The sequence below is a fragment of the Phoxinus phoxinus genome, assembly GCF_949152265.1.
Source record: "Phoxinus phoxinus genome assembly, chromosome: 23".
In the NCBI taxonomy this organism is placed as follows: domain Eukaryota; kingdom Metazoa; phylum Chordata; class Actinopteri; order Cypriniformes; family Leuciscidae; genus Phoxinus; species Phoxinus phoxinus.
In genome coordinates this window covers 14,672,971-14,690,768 of record NC_136898.1, presented here as the reverse complement: position 1 = coordinate 14,690,768, position 17,798 = coordinate 14,672,971, and the positions used below count along the sequence as shown (strand labels likewise).

General features: G+C 40.8%; 1 protein-coding gene and 1 long non-coding RNA gene across 2 annotated transcripts; one reads left to right on the top strand and one right to left on the bottom strand.

Annotated features, from left to right (window-relative positions):
* The first annotated feature begins 8,097 nt into the window (after positions 1-8,097).
* On the top strand, positions 8,098-9,080 carry LOC306991833. The gene is made up of 4 exons (XR_013796169.1): positions 8,098-8,204; positions 8,312-8,347; positions 8,432-8,788; positions 8,869-9,080. It is a non-coding gene; the product is annotated as an uncharacterized lncRNA (long non-coding RNA).
* A 7,166-nt stretch (positions 9,081-16,246) lies between these two features.
* On the bottom strand, positions 16,247-17,554 carry LOC306991349 (uncharacterized protein F54H12.2-like; the record flags this gene model as incomplete). The annotated part of the gene is made up of 1 exon (XM_079599080.1): positions 16,247-17,554. The coding sequence occupies one exon, from the start codon at positions 17,552-17,554 to the stop codon at positions 16,247-16,249; it is 1,308 nt and encodes a 435-aa protein (XP_079455206.1).
* Between the last annotated feature and the right edge of the window lie 244 nt (positions 17,555-17,798).

Genomic DNA, 17,798 nt, shown 5'->3' with positions numbered 1-17,798 from the left:
AAAAGTATGAAAAAAAAAAAAACATGACCCGGGACTTGAACTCAATTTCTTTGTGGATGGAGCTTAACTGCCATCAGTTTAAAGAATATCTTTTGCCTTTTAACAATGATAGGAAAGTATGAAAAAAAAAAAAAAACGATGACCCGGGACCTGTCGTCAAAATCCCAAAAGTATGAAAAAACAAAAAAACAAAAAAAAACATGACCCGGGACTTGAACTCAATTTCTTTGTGGATGGAGCTTAACTGCCATCAGTTTAAAGAATATCTTTTGCCTTTTAACAATGATAGGAAAGTATGAAAAAAAAAAAAAAAAAAAAAAAAACGATGACCCGGGACCTGTCGTCAAAATCCCAAAAGTATGAAAAAAAAAAAAACATGACCCGGGACTTGAACTCATTTTTTTTGTGGATGGAGCTTAACTGCCATCAGTTTAAAGAATATCTTTTGCCTTTTAACAATGATAGGAAAGTATGAAAAAAAAAAAAAAACGATGACCCGGGACCTGTCGTCAAAATCCCAAAAGTATGAAAAAAAAAAAAACATGACCCGGGACTTGAACTCATTTTTTTTGTGGATGGAGCTTAACTGCCATCAGTTTAAAGAATATCTTTTGCCTTTTAACAATGATAGGAAAGTATGAAAAAAAATAAAAAACGATGACCCGGGACCTGTCGTCAAAATCCCAAAAGTATGAGAAAAAAAATAAAAATAAACATGACCCGGGACTTGAACTCAATTTTTTTGTGGATGGAGCTTAACTGCCATCAGTTTAAAGAATATCTTTTGCCTTTTAACCATGATAGGAAAGTATGAAAAAAAAAAAAAAAACGATGACCCGGGACCTGTCGTCAAAATCTCAAAAGTATGAAAAAAAAAAAAACATGACCCGGGACATGAACTCAATTTCTTTGTGGATGGAGCTTAACTGCCATCAGTTTAAAGAATATCTTTTGCCTTTTAACAATGATAGGAAAGTATGAAAAAAAAAAAAAAACGATGACCCGAGACCTGTCGTCAAAATCCCAAAAGTATGAAAAAACAAAAAAACTAAAAAAAACATGACCCGGGACTTGAACTCAATTTCTTTGTGGATGGAGCTTAACTGCCATCAGTTTAAAGAATATCTTTTGCATTTTAACAATGATAGGAAAGTATGAAAAAAAAAAAAAAACGATGACCCGGGACCTGTCGTCAAAATCCCAAAAGTATGAAAAAACAAAAAAACAAAAAAAAACATGACCCGGGACTTGAACTCAATTTCTTTGTGGATGGAGCTTAACTGCCATCAGTTTAAAGAATATATTTTGCCTTTTAACCATGATAGGAAAGTATGAAAAAAAAAAAAAAACGATGACCCGGGACCTGTCGTCAAAATCCCAAAAGTATGAAAAAAAAAAAAAAAAAAAAAAAACATGACCCGGGACTTGAACTCAATTTCTTTGTGGATGGAGCTTAACTGCCATCAGTTTAAAGAATATCTTTTGCCTTTTAACCATGATAGGAAAGTATGAAAAAAAAAAAAAAAACGATGACCCGGGACCTGTCGTCAAAATCCCAAAAGTATGAAAAAACAAAAAAAAAAAAAAAAACATGACCCGGGACTTGAACTCAATTTCTTTGTGGATGGAGCTTAACTGCCATCAGTTTAAAGAATATCTTTTGCCTTTTAACCATGATAGGAAAGTATGAAAAAAATAAAAAAACGATGACCCGGGACCTGTCGTCAAAATCCCAAAAGTATGAAAAAAAATAAATAAATAAACATGACCCGGGACTTGAACTCAATTTCTTTGTGGATGGAGCTTAACTGCCATCAGTTTAAAGAATATCTTTTGCCTTTTAACCATGATAGGAAAGTATGAAAAAAAAAAAAAAACGATGACCCGGGACCTGTCGTCAAAATCCCAAAAGTATGAAAAAAAAAAAAACATGACCCGGGACATGAACTCAATTTCTTTGTGGATGGAGCTTAACTGCCATCAGTTTAAAGAATATCTTTTGCCTTTTAACAATGATAGGAAAGTATGAAAAAAAAAAAAAAACGATGACCCGGGACCTGTCGTCAAAATCCCAAAAGTATGAAAAAAAAAAAAACATGACCCGGGACTTGAACTCATTTTTTTTGTGGATGGAGCTTAACTGCCATCAGTTTAAAGAATATCTTTTGCTTTTTAACCATGATAGGAAAGTCGTCGAAATCCCAGAAGTATGAAAAAACAAAAAAACAAAAAAAAACATGACCCGGGACTTGAACTCAATTTCTTTGTGGATGGAGCTTAACTGCCATCAGTTTAAAGAATATCTTTTGCCTTTTAACAATGATAGGAAAGTATGAAAAAAAAAAAAAAAAAATCGATGACCCGGGACCTGTCGTCAAAATCCCAAAAGTATGAAAAAAAAAAAAACATGACCCGGGACTTGAACTCATTTTTTTTGTGGATGGAGCTTAACTGCCATCAGTTTAAAGAATATCTTTTGCCTTTTAACAATGATAGGAAAGTATGAAAAAAAAAAAAAAACGATGACCCAGGACCTGTCGTCAAAATCCCAAAAGTATGAGAAAAAAAATAAAAATAAACATGACCCGGGACTTGAACTCAATTTTTTTGTGGATGGAGCTTAACTGCCATCAGTTTAAAGAATATCTTTTGCCTTTTAACCATGATAGGAAAGTATGAAAAAAAAAAAAAAACGATGACCCGGGACCTGTCGTCAAAATCCCAAAAGTATGAGAAAAAAAACAAAAAAAAACATGATCCGGGACTTGAACTCAATTTCTTTTTGGATGGAGCTTAACTGCCATCAGTTTAAAGAATATCTTTTGCCTTTTAACAATGATAGGAAAGTATGAAAAAAAAAAAAAAAGATGACCCGGGACCTGTCGTCAAAATCCCAAAAGTATGAAAAAACAAAAAAACAAAAAAAAACATGACCCGGGACTTGAACTCAATTTCTTTGTGGATGGAGCTTAACTGCCATCAGTTTAAAGAATATCTTTTGCCTTTTAACAATGATAGGAAAGTATGAAAAAAAAAAAAAAAAAAAAAAAAAAAAAAAACATTACCCGGGACTTGAACTCAATTTTTTTGTGGATGGAGCTTAACTGCCATCAGTTTAAAGAATATCTTTTGCCTTTTCACAATGATAGGAAAGTATGAAAAAAAAAAAAAAACGATGACCCGGGACCTGTCGTCAAAATCCCAAAAGTATGAAAAAACAGAAAAAAAAAAAAAAAACGATGACCCGGGACCTGTCGTCAAAATCCAAAAAGTATGAAAAAACAAAAAAACAAAAAAAAACATGACCCGGGACTTGAACTCAATTTCTTTGTGGATGGAGCTTAACTGCCATCAGTTTAAAGAATATCTTTTGCCTTTTAACCATGATAGGAAAGTATGAAAAAAAAAAAAAAAACGATGACCCGGGACCTGTCGTCAAAATCCCAAAAGTATGAGAAAAAAAAAAAAAAAAAAACATGACCCGGGACTTGAACTCAATTTCTTTGTGGATGGAGCTTAACTGCCATCAGTTTAAAGAATATCTTTTGCCTTTTAACCATGATAGGAAAGTATGAAAAAAAAAAAAAAACGATGACCCGGGACCTGTCGTCAAAATCCCAAAAGTATGAAAAAAAAAAAAAAAAAAAAAAAACATGACCCGGGACTTGAACTCAATTTCTTTGTGGATGGAGCTTAACTGCCATCAGTTTAAAGAATATATTTTGCCTTTTAACCATGATAGGAAAGTATGAAAAAAAAAAAAAAACGATGACCCGGGACCTGTCGTCAAAATCCCAAAAGTATGAAAAAAAAAAAAACATGACCCGGGACTTGAACTAATTTTTTTTGTGGATGGAGCTTAACTGCCATCAGTTTAAAGAATATCTTTTGCCTTTTAACCATAATAGGAAAGTATGAAAAAAAAAAAAAAAAAACGATGACCCGGGACCTGTCGTCAAAATCCCAAAAGTATGAAAAAACAAAAAAACAAAAAAAAACATGACCCGGGACTTGAACTCAATTTCTTTGTGGATGGAGCTTAACTGCCATCAGTTTAAAGAATATCTTTTGCCTTTTAACCATGATAGGAAAGTATGAAAAAAAAAAAAAAAACGATGACCCGGGACCTGTCGTCAAAATCTCAAAAGTATGAAAAAAAAAAAAACATGACCCGGGACATGAACTCAATTTCTTTGTGGATGGAGCTTAACTGCCATCAGTTTAAAGAATATCTTTTGCCTTTTAACAATGATAGGAAAGTATGAAAAAAAAAAAAAAACGATGACCCGGGACCTGTCGTCAAAATCCCAAAAGTATGAAAAAAAAAAAAACATGACCCGGGACTTGAACTCAATTTTTTTGTGGATGGAGCTTAACTGCCATCAGTTTAAAGAATATATTTTGCCTTTTAACCATGATAGGAAAGTATGAAAAAAAAAAAAAAAAAACGATGACCCGGGACCTGTCGTCAAAATCCCAAAAGTATGAAAAAAAAAAAAACATTACCCGGGACTTGAACTCAATTTCTTTGTGGATGGAGCTTAACTGCTATCAGTTTAAAGAATATCTTTTGCCTTTTAACAATGATAGGAAAGTATGAAAAAAAAAAAAACGATGACCCGGGACCTGTCGTCAAAATCCCAAAAGTATGAAAAAACAAAAAAACAAAAAAAAACATGACCCGGGACTTGAACTCAATTTCTTTGTGGATGGAGCTTAACTGCCATCAGTTTAAAGCAGGGGCGTAGAATTTAGTAGGGACGCTAGGGACGTGTCCCTACCAATATCCAATGACCACTGATTTGTCCCTTGCAATAATTTAGATTTTTTAAATATATATATTTATATAAAACGAACTTTATATATAAATTAAAATATATGTATATATAAAACCACTCTTACAAGAGCGTTCTGTGAAAAAAGCGCAATTCCTGGTACACAACAATTGGTTAATAGATCTCGTAGAAGTCCCGCCTCGCGAACCCACATTGCTAATCCGATTGGCTGTGCTTTTTCTTTCTAACTTGTGAGAGGCTGTAGCTTAATTCGGTTGTGAGAAGCGGCAAAATTCCTCCAAAACCTAGAAACCTAGTAAGTGAGGGAGAAAGAAATCAACAGCTCTGTGAACAAAAATAATCGCGTCAAATATTGATTCTGGGACAGTGCAGTTTTTTTTCAATGTATGACAATCGCGGGATAAGTAGCCAACCTAAACTGTGTGTGTGTGGGGTTGGGTGTGTGTGTGTGTGTGTGTGTGTGTGTGCGTGTGTGCGTGTGCGTGCGTGCGTGTGTGTGTGTGTGTGTGTGTGTGTGTGTGTGTGTGTGTGTGTGTGTGTGTGCGTGTGCGTGTGCGTGTGTCTTTCTGTCTCTGTATGTCCTGGTAAACCCTTGTGGGGGTAAAATGCCCCACAACGATGGCAATATTTGAAATCAGTAGTGTTAGGATACGGCATGTGTCAAAGTGATTAATGGCTTTGACCTTTGACCTTAGGCGGGGGTTTCCCACCCCGCCCCCTTCCGGTATGTGGGATCAAAGGCTAACCTTTGACCTTGGGGGGTTTCCGCTTCCTCCGGTATAGGAGATCAAAGGTTGACCTCTGCCCTGCTATCAATCCATCATGTAAATAGGACGGTTGGTTTGACCCGGCGACCTGGCTAGCCATCGATCAAGTGATATGTAGTTTGACCTTGTGGTCCTGTCTAATATAGATCATGGTTTTGAGATAAGCTTTTGAAGTTGGTCTTTTAATTATTTTTGACGAATGGTTTTGAGATAAGGTGTTTTAATTATTTGTGACGAATGGTTTTGAGATAAGGTCTTTTAATTATTTGTGACGAATGGTTTTGATCGTTTGAAGAATCGGCTATGATTTGGCATAAGCTTTTTTTTAATCGGGCTATGTCATAGTTTTGAAGATGGGTTTAATATATGTGTTTTTTTGGTTTTGAAGTTTGTCTCCCAATTATTTGTGATGAATGGTTTTGATCGTTTGAAGAATCTGGTATATCAGTCTGTGCGCCCCTCCCACACTGTAAGTGAGTGTATGTGTTGTACTGTGATGTGAAACTGTAAACGATATCTCTCACACAAAAGTGGAACAACTATTGTTTAAAAAGAATATAAATGCCTATAAAATAAATAATATACATATCTTACAAAATCCTCACACAAAAAGTTGAAATGATTATAAAATAACTTGCTAAAGTTTTAAAGCTAGCCTATATAAATGAGATGCTTATAATATAAAATAACTAAAGTTGAAAAACAGCATTCATGCAGATGAAATATAAAATAAACATCTACTGAATCAGTCTAGAAAAAAAATAAAATCATCTTACCTTTTTTCTTTAGAGAGAGTTGAACAAGCTGCGAATGCTTTAACTAAAGTTTAGACAGCTTGTTTTTACGGGATCCAGTCATTCCTGAAGGCCTCCTCACACAGTTTTAAATCATAGGGGAGCACCTCTCTCTCTCTGTCTGCCTGTCAAAAACATTATAGCAGCCGCGCGCGTCTCTCTCTCTGTGTTTGTGTGTGTGTGTGTGTGTGTGTGTGTGTGTGTGTGTGTGTTTCAAAACACTAAATGGGGCTGCGCGTGACCGGCCGCTGTGCGCGCCCACCTCTTCTGCACATGATCATGGTGAAAGCGAGGAAAAGAGTTTCTACATTCTATGTATAATATAAATATAAACATCTTATTGATTTTCAGTTTTAAACAAAGAACCCTGTTTCCTTTCTCACAGTCTCTGGCATAATTACCAGCCATATTATCGGTTTAACAGGCTCTCGCTAATAAAAATGCCAGCCTAAACATTCTTTAGCTATCTGCTAATTTATTTCCCAATTATAATGGTTTTGGCCGTTTAGGAGTATCGGCACGCGTGTCACCTCTATCTGAAATACTGGTATGAAAGCCTTTCATAGGGGTAGAGAGGGCATAGTTCAAGGAAACTTGAATGGAATGTGGAGAAAATTGAATAGACCAATGGCGCCCTCTATTGGACAGACAACAGTGTTTTTCACCATATATCATCCAAAAAGCTATTTAAGTCGAGGTAACATGTCAAAAAACTATCACTCCAAACTAAGTCTTCCTCCAGCCTCGTCTCTCTCCTGCTCGACATCATGGCAAAACGTAAGTATTACTCTCTATATTCCTAATAATGATTTTAAAAATGCTGTTCCCTCATCTTCATTATGCAATACTGTTTTTACACAGTATTATAACATTACCAGCCCTGAACCATTGGACCCACAAAACGTCACTGGTCTATGTTTCGTGTACTGTACTGACTTAATTAAAAAGTCGCTATAATCCATCATGCTATCTGTTTATCTGCTGATGCGGTTTTTTTATCATAAACTATGATTTTTAAAAATCTGCTCTGCTATTTTAAACATTCATTGAACTACGATGTTTTATCTGATATATTCATACGTTGCTATATCAATATGATTTTGAAACTTATATGTTCAGAAAAACGATAATACTGCGTTCTTACACGGGGCTTTTATTATGAAAAAATTTTAGACCTTAGGAAATGGCCGCCGGATGCTTAGCATGCTATGCTACGATTCTGTTTGCTATCTGTCTGAATTAAATCGCCCCCCGCTATCCATATACCGTTATTAAGACAGCGCACTGTTTCTGTTAGCGCTCCGGTTATTAATCATGGTCTAGCTTATCATAGCTTGTGCTAATACATGCGGTTTAGCTTAGCAGCGCGTGCTACGTTGCTAACTGCTCTTAAATATGTTTGACATCGTTTAACAAAGCCAGTTTTGATACGTATCTTTGTCATAACCCCGATCGATCCGTTTCGATATATTGATAGAGTATTTTAACCCCTAAAATCGTGTTTTAAACGTTGCCTTAAAACACTATGAAAACCATGTTATTGATTCTGGGCCCGACCAGCTCTCTAGCGCCATCTGGTGCCCCGGAGTTAAAACTACATCCTGTTATGGTGAAATTGCGCCCCTGGCGTATTGGGGGTGATATAACCGGCTGTTATGGTGAAATTGCGCCCCCCAGCGTCTTGGTGGTGATATGACATGATTTTTTTTTTTTTTTTTTTTTTTTTTTAACTAGGTCGTCAAATAGCCATGCATACATATAAAAGACTCACAACTGTTACCATTCATAATAGGATTTTTTTATCCCGACAGGTCCTACCATTGAAAGTCTGGCTGTCTTAGACACGTGTGAGTAGGCTACTGATCTTTTTCTATTCTTTTATAAATGATTAAAATGAACCTTTTATAATTCTCTTGTTTAATTACTCTCTTTTATTTTATTTTATTCACATTAGCTAGTCTGCTGACCGTCGCCGATTGCGAAGCCGAAGGTAAAACAATCCCTAACGCCGACGTAATGTTTTTTTTTCTTTCTTATGAGAAATTAAATATATTTATTTATTTATTTATTTTAGATTTTATACAATTCGTCACACAACCGGGATTCGCGGCGGTGGTCGATTTGACTAAAGACGACGACGGTGATGACGAGGAACACCCCACCCTGCTCGTAACAGATAGACGAGACGTGTCAGACCCCACACCTACTCAAACTGAGGATCAAAAACTCCCTACCGGTTCGACTTTAGACCAGACCCCCGGACCAAGCGGGGAGCCGTCGAGAAAGAAGAGTAGAAAAACACATCACTCTACCTCCCTCGAGAGTCCTGAGAGAAAAATAGCTCGTGTCACACCTGCGATCAGTTCTGATAGGAAAACTCTTTGCCCACCGAACAGTCCGACAACCAGTCTTGACAGCGTATTTCTGTATGGTGAGACAAACTAAATTATTTTTTATTTAAACTCAAATTGAGTTATACCATTAATATACTTTTTATATTTCTACACACAGCAGCGGGTTCGGATAGAAGCCATGACGACGATGTGACTACGTGGGACACGCCTCAACACGCCGCTTGGGAACAGAGTTCTTGGACGAACGAGGTGACAACCACCACCAGCCGTGCCGGGCAGACCCCATATCCTTTTCCCTCACCTCCGGAAGACGACGACGACGAAGAAGAAATCGATGTTGAAGAAGTACCAGCTGTGTCGCAACCGGTTGATGAATCACGCAATGATGTTGGTCTAATGCATAGGGTCCTAAATTCAATACAGACATTAGCTCAACAGTTTCGTGACTCGCAAGCTAGCACTGACGCGAAATTAGAGACGTTAGCTCAAGAGTTTAGTGACTCGCAAGCTAGCATTGACGCGAAATATATAGAACTTCGCGATGTCCAGGATAATCAGATCACTCAGTTTCGTGACGCACACATTGATACCCGTAGCAGACTAGAAGCACTCCTTGGGGGGTTTCGCGCCGCACAACTTGAGACGCATAGCAGATTCGATGTTCAGGACCGATTTAATCAGAACGTGTTCAATGAAATATTCAGACGCATTCATACTTTGAAATCAAGCGTGGATCAGGGTTTTGAAAGAAGCGATCGCTTGTTAACCGAATTCCGAAGCGAATTAATGCTGATGTTCCATCACCTGATTCTCACCATTATAGACGAGATGAATATAGATTGAATATAGATCTATTCCATTAAACTTTTATGGTTCTAGTCATTTTTCTTTAACCATCATGTATTGATTTTTTTATACTCCGCGCATGCTTTGTTTCTTCATCATGTATTGATTTTTATACTCTATGATATTGTACTATTCCATGTATGCTTTTTGATATATGCTTTGATTTCATATACTCTTATATTCCATGTTTATCACCTTTTGATATATACTCTTATATTCCATGTTTATCATCTTTTTGATCTGAAACTTTAAAAATGGATGGTTCCAAATGCTTTTGTACACATGGTTGTCAATCAGATCAATGCTCCACAGAACTGTCACCGGACGAGATCGAATTGCTGAGTCTACTACCCGACGAGCTTGTAACGCTTCCGGATGATTTAGAACAGTATTTTTTTAATCTAGAATATTCACAACCCGATCCTAATTTGGATCTTTTTGAATTAGCCGTTAATCAGTACGACCCTGTTGTACAATACGGCGGTGTTTTAAATAGCCATTCCCCAGACCATCCTCGCGGTAATGACGATAATACTTCACAACCATCGACCAGCAGCGCGCCAGTCCCATCAGGTAATGCTAACGCTTTACGCGAGACTGACCCTCCTACACAGGCACAATTGAGTCGTCCGGACATTGATGCGTTGATTCGCGACGGTGGGTTCGTTAACGGCTATCACGTTTTACCACGACCTCATTTCAATAGCGTGTCGTTGAGAAGAGTCATGAATCTGAGAGAGATCAACTCTACAGATTTGGCCTCTTATCACACACGGTTACACGACATGCTGAGCGAGATTGTCACCTTTGCTAGAGATATAGGCGGTCACGCTCCTGTGATCAATATAACCTTGTCAGCCCCCAATCTACAAACACCCATCAGCGGGGTTTTAACCCCCGCCGGTAATTACGAAATCGATTCGCTTTACGACCAAATTGAGCGTGTTTTACAGAGCAACGAGCAGTTATTATCCGATGAAACGATTCACCTGGATGCATCGTTAGCGCTGAACCGCCACGGGGGAGGGGGTCCTCGTCGTAAACTCACAGATCTGGCCGTTGATCAGGTAATCAAAAGAAAAAAGACGAGTTTATTTTGCCCCGCAAATATTTCAAATAATTTGTGTTTCTCTATTTGTCTTGCACGTTTTCTTTACCCTCAATTAGCCGAGAGCGAGCTAGAAAAACTGGCCGCCGCTATCCAAAACAGCGCCGGCTTTTCAATCCAACATCCAATCGCTCTTAGCGACATAGCCTCGTTTGAACGCGCTCTAGGCATTAAAATTGTCGTATTTCACAGATCTAATGCGATGATCTTACAAACGTACAAAAATAGCGATGAACTCCATCCAAAAACGGTGTGCTTGTACCTTCATGAAAACGCGCATTATTTTCTGATAATGAGTCTGACGGGGTTCTTGGGTTCGGCCTACGTGTGCCAATTTTGCTATAAGGGGTACACCAGTCGCAGAAATCATCAATGTAAGCACGCCTGCAATGTGTGTTTCGACGCTGATTGTCACAGGTTCCCTAAAAGAACCATACATTGCCCCGACTGTTTGCGTTACTGTAAATCGAGCTATTGCTTCGAAATGCATAAAAAAACAGGTCCTGGTCAGGAATACCCGTTTTGCGATCTTATTAAATTTTGCAAACTATGTAACAGACGCTACGACGTAAAACCGGGTGACAAGAAAACCCCACACATCTGCGCCCCAGACAAATGCGTGCATTGTCGCGAACTTCTCCACGATGACGGCGAGCATCAATGTTTCATACAGCCCCTAGCGCCTAAGGAAATGTGCGAGAAATACATTTTCTACGATTTTGAAACGCGTTACCAAAACGGCAGGCACGTGGCCAATTTTGTTTGCGCAATCACGTTCAAAGGGGAGAAATTTACGGCGGAGGGTACCGACTGCATAGCTAAGCTAATCACCCGCTTCAGACAACCGCGGTATAAAGGCTACTGCTTTATGGCCCACTATTCTTCACGGTTTGATTCCTTCTTGCTTCTTGAGCACTTTTGCAAAGCCGGAATTGCGATCGAGGTCATAATGCAGGGATGTAAATTAATCCACATGTACGACGCACCGTTTGCACAGCGCTATATCGATAGCTACTCATTTTTTCCATTCGCTCTCGCCAAAATGCCCGCGGCCTTAGACTTGGACACGTCCGGAAAAGGGTACTTTCCGCATCTCTTCAATTCGTTGGAAAATGAGAAATATTTTGGCCCGTACCCCGACAAAACATTCTACGGGTACGATAACATGAGCGCTAAAGCCCAACAAGACTTTGATCTTTGGTACAGCACGGTTCAGGGTAAGTGGTTTGACTTCAGGAAAGAACTCTACGCGTACGGGGTTAACGACGTGGTCTTATTACGAGAAGGATGCATGAAATTCCGACAATCATTCATCGAATGCACGCAATTAGATCCTTTCGCGTTCACGACGCTCGCTAGCTGTTCAATGGGGATCTTCAAAACACATTATCTCGACAGAAACACAATCGCACTGACCCATAACAAGGCCTATGTGCAACAGAGCAAAACTTACTCAAATGGTTCGATCGAATGGCTCGAGTATGTAAAAAAGACTCGAAACGTGGACCTTCACCATGCGTTAAATCACGGTGAAGTTTCGATCGGCAAGTACTTTCTAGATGGTTTCTACGTGCAAAATGGTGTCCAGCACGGTTTAGAATACAATGGTTGTTTCTTCCATGGACACTGCTGTCGCTTCGAACCTCATCAGACACATCCCTTGTCGGGAGTGCCCTATGGGGTCCTCAGGAGACAGTTTGACGATAAGGTTGAAATTCTGCAGAACGCGTACGGTTTGCAAATCGAGGTTCTTTGGGAATGCGAATGGAACAACATGAAAAAGACCGATCCCTCTGTGATAGAATTTATGTCCGATTATTCTGCCCCAGAGAGACTGAAACCCCGACAGGGTTTGTACGGAGGGAGAACAAACGCCTATAAACTCTATCATAAAGTTTGCGAAGGTGAGAAAATACGCTATCTCGATTTCACCAGTCTCTACCCCTTTTGTCAGGCTAGGAAAAGCTATCCGATCGAACATCCAGAAATCATTTTCAAAGATTTTGAACCGATTGAAAATTATTACGGGCTTATCAAAGCGACGGTCTACCCTCCGCGCAAATTACTGCACCCGGTTCTCCCTTACAGATGCGAAGGCAAACTCATGTTTCCTCTTTGCTCGTCTTGCTGTCACGAGCAAAACCAGACCTCGAGCTGTACCCACACGGACGAGCAAAGAGCGCTTTCAGGCTGTTGGGTCAGTATAGAGCTTTTAAAAGCCATCGAGAAAGGTTATGTGGTGGCCAAGATAGACGAGGTTTGGCATTTTCCGCAGCGATCAGACACGTTGTTTGCCGGTTACGTCAAAACGTTTTTGCGGCTGAAACAACAAGCGTCCGGGTACCCTTCCAACGTCGTCACGGACGCCGAGAAAGAGACTTACATCCGCGATTACTTTGAAAAAGAGGGGATTCAACTCGATCCCGAAAAGATCAAATACAACGCCGCACAAAGGGCGATCACAAAATTAGCTATGAACTCGCTTTGGGGAAGATTCTGTCTTCGCGAACGGCTTCCTCAAACGACTCTCGTGAACGACCCCGAAGAATTCACCAGAATCGTTTTTGGCAATACCGACACGCTGTCCTATTTCACATTCGTCTCAGACCACGTGGCTCTCGTTCAGCATAAACCCAACGACGACGACGTTTGTAAGACGCGCGACGTTAACGTGTTTATAGGAGCGTTTACAACGGCGCACGCCCGACTGGAATTGTACGAATTGATGGACAAACTCGGCGATCGACTGCTATACTCGGACACAGACAGCGTCGTATTCGTGTCTAGCGGCACGCAGTGGGAGCCCCCTCTCGGGTCTCATCTGGGGGAGCTGACGAGCGAAATAGACGACGGGGACTTTATTACGGAATTTTGTTCCAGCGGGCCAAAATCGTACGGTTTTCGGACGGCCAAAGGTAAAGTGTGTATGAAAGCCAAGGGAATAACGCTGAATGCAAAAAATTCCGAAGCTATCTGTCTCGAATCCCTGATTGGTCTGGTTGACAGCTATGTGACGTCTCACGATAGAGACAAATACATCCTGGCTCAGACGGAAAACATTGTGAGGAATAAAAAGACTCTCACGTTGCACAACAAATCAGTCGTTAAAAAGTTTAAGGTGGTGTATAATAAGCGCAGACTTTTGCCCGATTTCACCACCCTTCCTTATGGATACTGATCAGATGATGATACACAGGGGGTCGCTGGATGTTTCCGATTTTGATTTCAGACTCCAACATCCATTTAGTTGTGTTATAAGCGGACCGTCCAATTCTGGAAAGTCTTATTTTGTAAAACTTTTGTTGGAAAAGGGTTTGAATTTAATTTCCAAGAAAATTGAAAACATTGTATGGCTGTATGATTGTTGGCAACCTTTGTACGATGATGTGCTTAAATTGTACGACATTAAATTTGTCCAAGGAATACCCGAGAGTCTGAATGATGATGATTTACTCCCTGTTACTAAACCAAATCTTTTAATCGTGGACGATTTGATGGAGCAGGCTAGTGCCAACATGGAACTTCAGCGTGTTTTCACCCAATACTGTCACCATCGCAATCTGAGCGCTATCTACATTGTGCAAAATTTATTTGTACAGGGTAAGTCCAGTCGAACCATCAGCTTAAACGCCAATTACATGATTCTGTTTAAAAATCCTCGGGACGTGAATCAAGTAGCGATGCTGGGCCGTCAAATGTACCCCGGAAACACAAAATACTTTATGGAGTGTTATCACGATGCGGTCAACCAGCCTCATGGTTACCTAATGGTAGACTATAAAGCGAAAACTCCTGAGCAGTACCGTCTCAGAACAGGATTGCTTTCCGACCGTCAAGTGGTTTATATTCCGAAAAAAAGAAGAGCGTGATCCATCACCATGTCCGCCAGACTTTGTAAGCATCTGCCGGTGTTAAAACTGCTACATAAAGCGTCTCCTAAACAACGACGTCTTATTTTACAATCGGCGTCCGACGATTTCATTTTATCGCTGTGCGAACTGGCTCTTAACATCCTCTACGGCACGATTCCTGTCAATCGACAGCAGTATCAAAAACTGAAAAAGAAAAAAGCCGAGATTAAATTTGTAGCCAATAAAAAAATTGGCATAGCGGCCAAGAAACGAGTCTTCAACCAAAAGGGCGGATTCCTTTTACCACTCCTGAGCGTGGCCGTACCCTTTCTTTCGAGCTTGATAGCCAATCGATAGGATGGAGTACGCAGAGAAGATGTATTTAGTCCCTCGCCATCAACTGGATAAGGTGAAAACTGAAAATGTTCGCGAGACCATTCGCGAGACCGTGGAAAACGATTTGGACGAAGCCATGAGAAAAATTTTACTCCGCGCTGATTTGAGCCCGTACGAAAAAGCCAAACTTTACACAAATACCCTGAACAGGTTTTTGAACATCGTTAAACAAGGCGAACGTGAGACCAGTGTTTTAACGCTTTCGTTACCGGAGCCCTCTCATAAAAACGAACCAGAGACCGTGGCCGGCGTCGAAGACGGCAGAGCGGGGGAGGCTGTGGTGGACGAAGTTCTGAAGAATGTACCTTCGAGAAGTGTGAAAAACAGCAGATACATACTAGACAAGATGTCTAAAGCTAAAGGACTAGCCTCGTGGAACGAATCGGGCGAATTTGTGTTCAGGGGTAAAGCCGTACCAGGTTCACACATGGTCGATCTGTTAAAAAATGTCACGGCCCCTCATAAGGTTCGGGATGACCGGAGACCTGTAGGATGGGCAGAGTTTCTGCACGCCTTTGCCCAATTAAACATCCCTTTTTCTACGGTGCCGAATCAACAGGTCAGGAGCACGATTAACTCTCTAAAGGGCAAACCCGCCTCCCAAACCCCAACCCGTGTTAGACATTCTAAAAAAGCACGAAGATATTCGCGCCCCCTGGATCCAGAGCCCGAAGACTCTGTGTTTAAATCACCGACTATCGATCGAAGACAATGGTTGGAATTTTAATGATTGCTTATATTTTGTCTGTATGTATCTTATGATTCAATAAAAGACGATAAAATGTAATAGTTTTAAGATTTTTATTTATTTATAGGTCAAACACGTCTGTACACAGTGAACGCAGGACAACATTTTAGCATTACAAACATAAGGTCTTAAACGTCTCACAAACAGGGACACCATTTTATCATTTTTAATATAATCATCGGTGTATAGTCCCATCACATGGTCATAGTCGTAACCTCTAGCTAAATGATAGAGAAAAAACAGACAGTGCTGTCCGCAGGTGTCCGATGAATAATCCTGGACTCGTCTGTCGGAATATAATACATCGGCGTCGTTGGCTGCTAGAAAGTTATTGATGCTGCTTGGAAAGCGAGGGCTGGTGGGCGGATTACCGAAGCTGTCGAAAAAACAAGCCGGGCCGTCTTCGGTTAAATAAACAGCGATCCAATGCTCGCCGGGTAGCCGCGCAGGGTGGGTGTTAATGATCCCCATAGACGGTAAGATCCTTAGGGGTTTTTTGGGCAGTTGATCGCTCGGTAGAACGCCGAGAAAATGAGTCCTGCATGTAATTTTATCCATGATGGCGGTGAGTTGTAGGGTGTTCATCTCAATAGTAATCGATCAGTACCTGTCGACGGTTAGAAACTTCCAGAACGGAGTCAAAAGTTGAGTAAATTAAAATATTCACCGTATTCGGCAACGGTTCTCTGAAACGGGCTTCGACTCTGATATTCCCAGACTTGACCAGGGAAACGTGCTGACCGCAGTCTTCGTCGGGTGTCAGGTTAAATGCGTAAAGCGTGTATCCGTTCAGGAAATCATTCCTGTCGATAGAGAGCGGTTGGTCTTTAAGGTGTCTCCCGGTCGTCATCACCAGCTGATAATATTCGCGTACTGCCAAACCGGCTTCGAAATTAGGCTGTAGCGGCTTGGCCGGATATTGCTGAGAGTCGACGTAGACGGCTAAGAATTCAAGATTATAGTGTTTGAATGCAAATGGATTTTTTTCGTATGAACCGGTGAACGCGTCATTGTCGACCATACCGATGATGATAGACTTTGGCAACGTTCCTAAAAACAGATTTTCTTGATTCGAGATCCTAGCCCCGACCGGAATGGAGAACGATTTTAGACAGACCCTATCGATCGGGTACTTTGCCGTTGTCGAGAGTAAGGCTTGAGCGTGAGCCAGTCTCACCGGCGGTGATACAGAAACTTTCTTGACAAATAGGGATGCCGTGATTATTTTTATTTTGTAGGCCACGTCGTCGGCCCTCATCAGACAGAATTCATCTTTTGCTCGAATAAATCGTAGCTTAAGATCAACCCCATTAATTAAAAGTTTCTCCTGGAAGAATATATCGCTGTGTATGGGGCTGAGTAGTTCCACCTCCTTGCTTTCGGTGGTGAAGGTCGATCTCTTTGTCAATCCTGTGTTACGGCCTAAAGGATCATTGACATCCATATGCCCGGGCGAATCACGGTAAAACAGCCCGGCGGAGAACATAGATTCCAGCGAAGCTTTACCGTAGTTGATCAGGCTCTCCAAAATACAGCGATAGGGATAAGTCCCGGAACTTTGAGATATCAGACGGTCGCCGAGGGTCACGTCGACTTGTGAAAAAATTGTAGCTCCGGGGTAGTTTATTAGAGCTACCTTGGCAGGGTGCGCGATGGCGTCCCCGTTAGGTCTCGTGATTTTCAGCCGCAGATAGAGCATTGTGTTATTGAGATCCAAATAATCATCGCCGTTACCCGCGATAAAGAACTCCAGAGGGGCCGAGTCCGAAATGGCCGACAGCGGAGCCACTTCGAGGTAGCTATTCTTTTCAATCACCGTTTGGGTCATCGGAACCGTAAACAGGTCCAACTCGGACTTGATGCACTCTCCCGACATACGATGCAGTAACGCCATGTTAGAATATGGTTTTTGTGGTTCTCTTGACCGGCTTCTTACGCTTTCTACGGACGAGTGAGCGCTTAGTTGACCCCCGTGTTGTTTTCTTCTTCTTCTTCTGAGCCACCCATTGACCACGCCTCCTCACACCCGGTGGTTTAGACATCCTCTTGCGGGCCATGACCATGAGTCCGGATCCTTCTTGAGCCTTATCGTTATGCGAACGCGTCAGTACGTTTGAGACGACGTCGGATACTATATT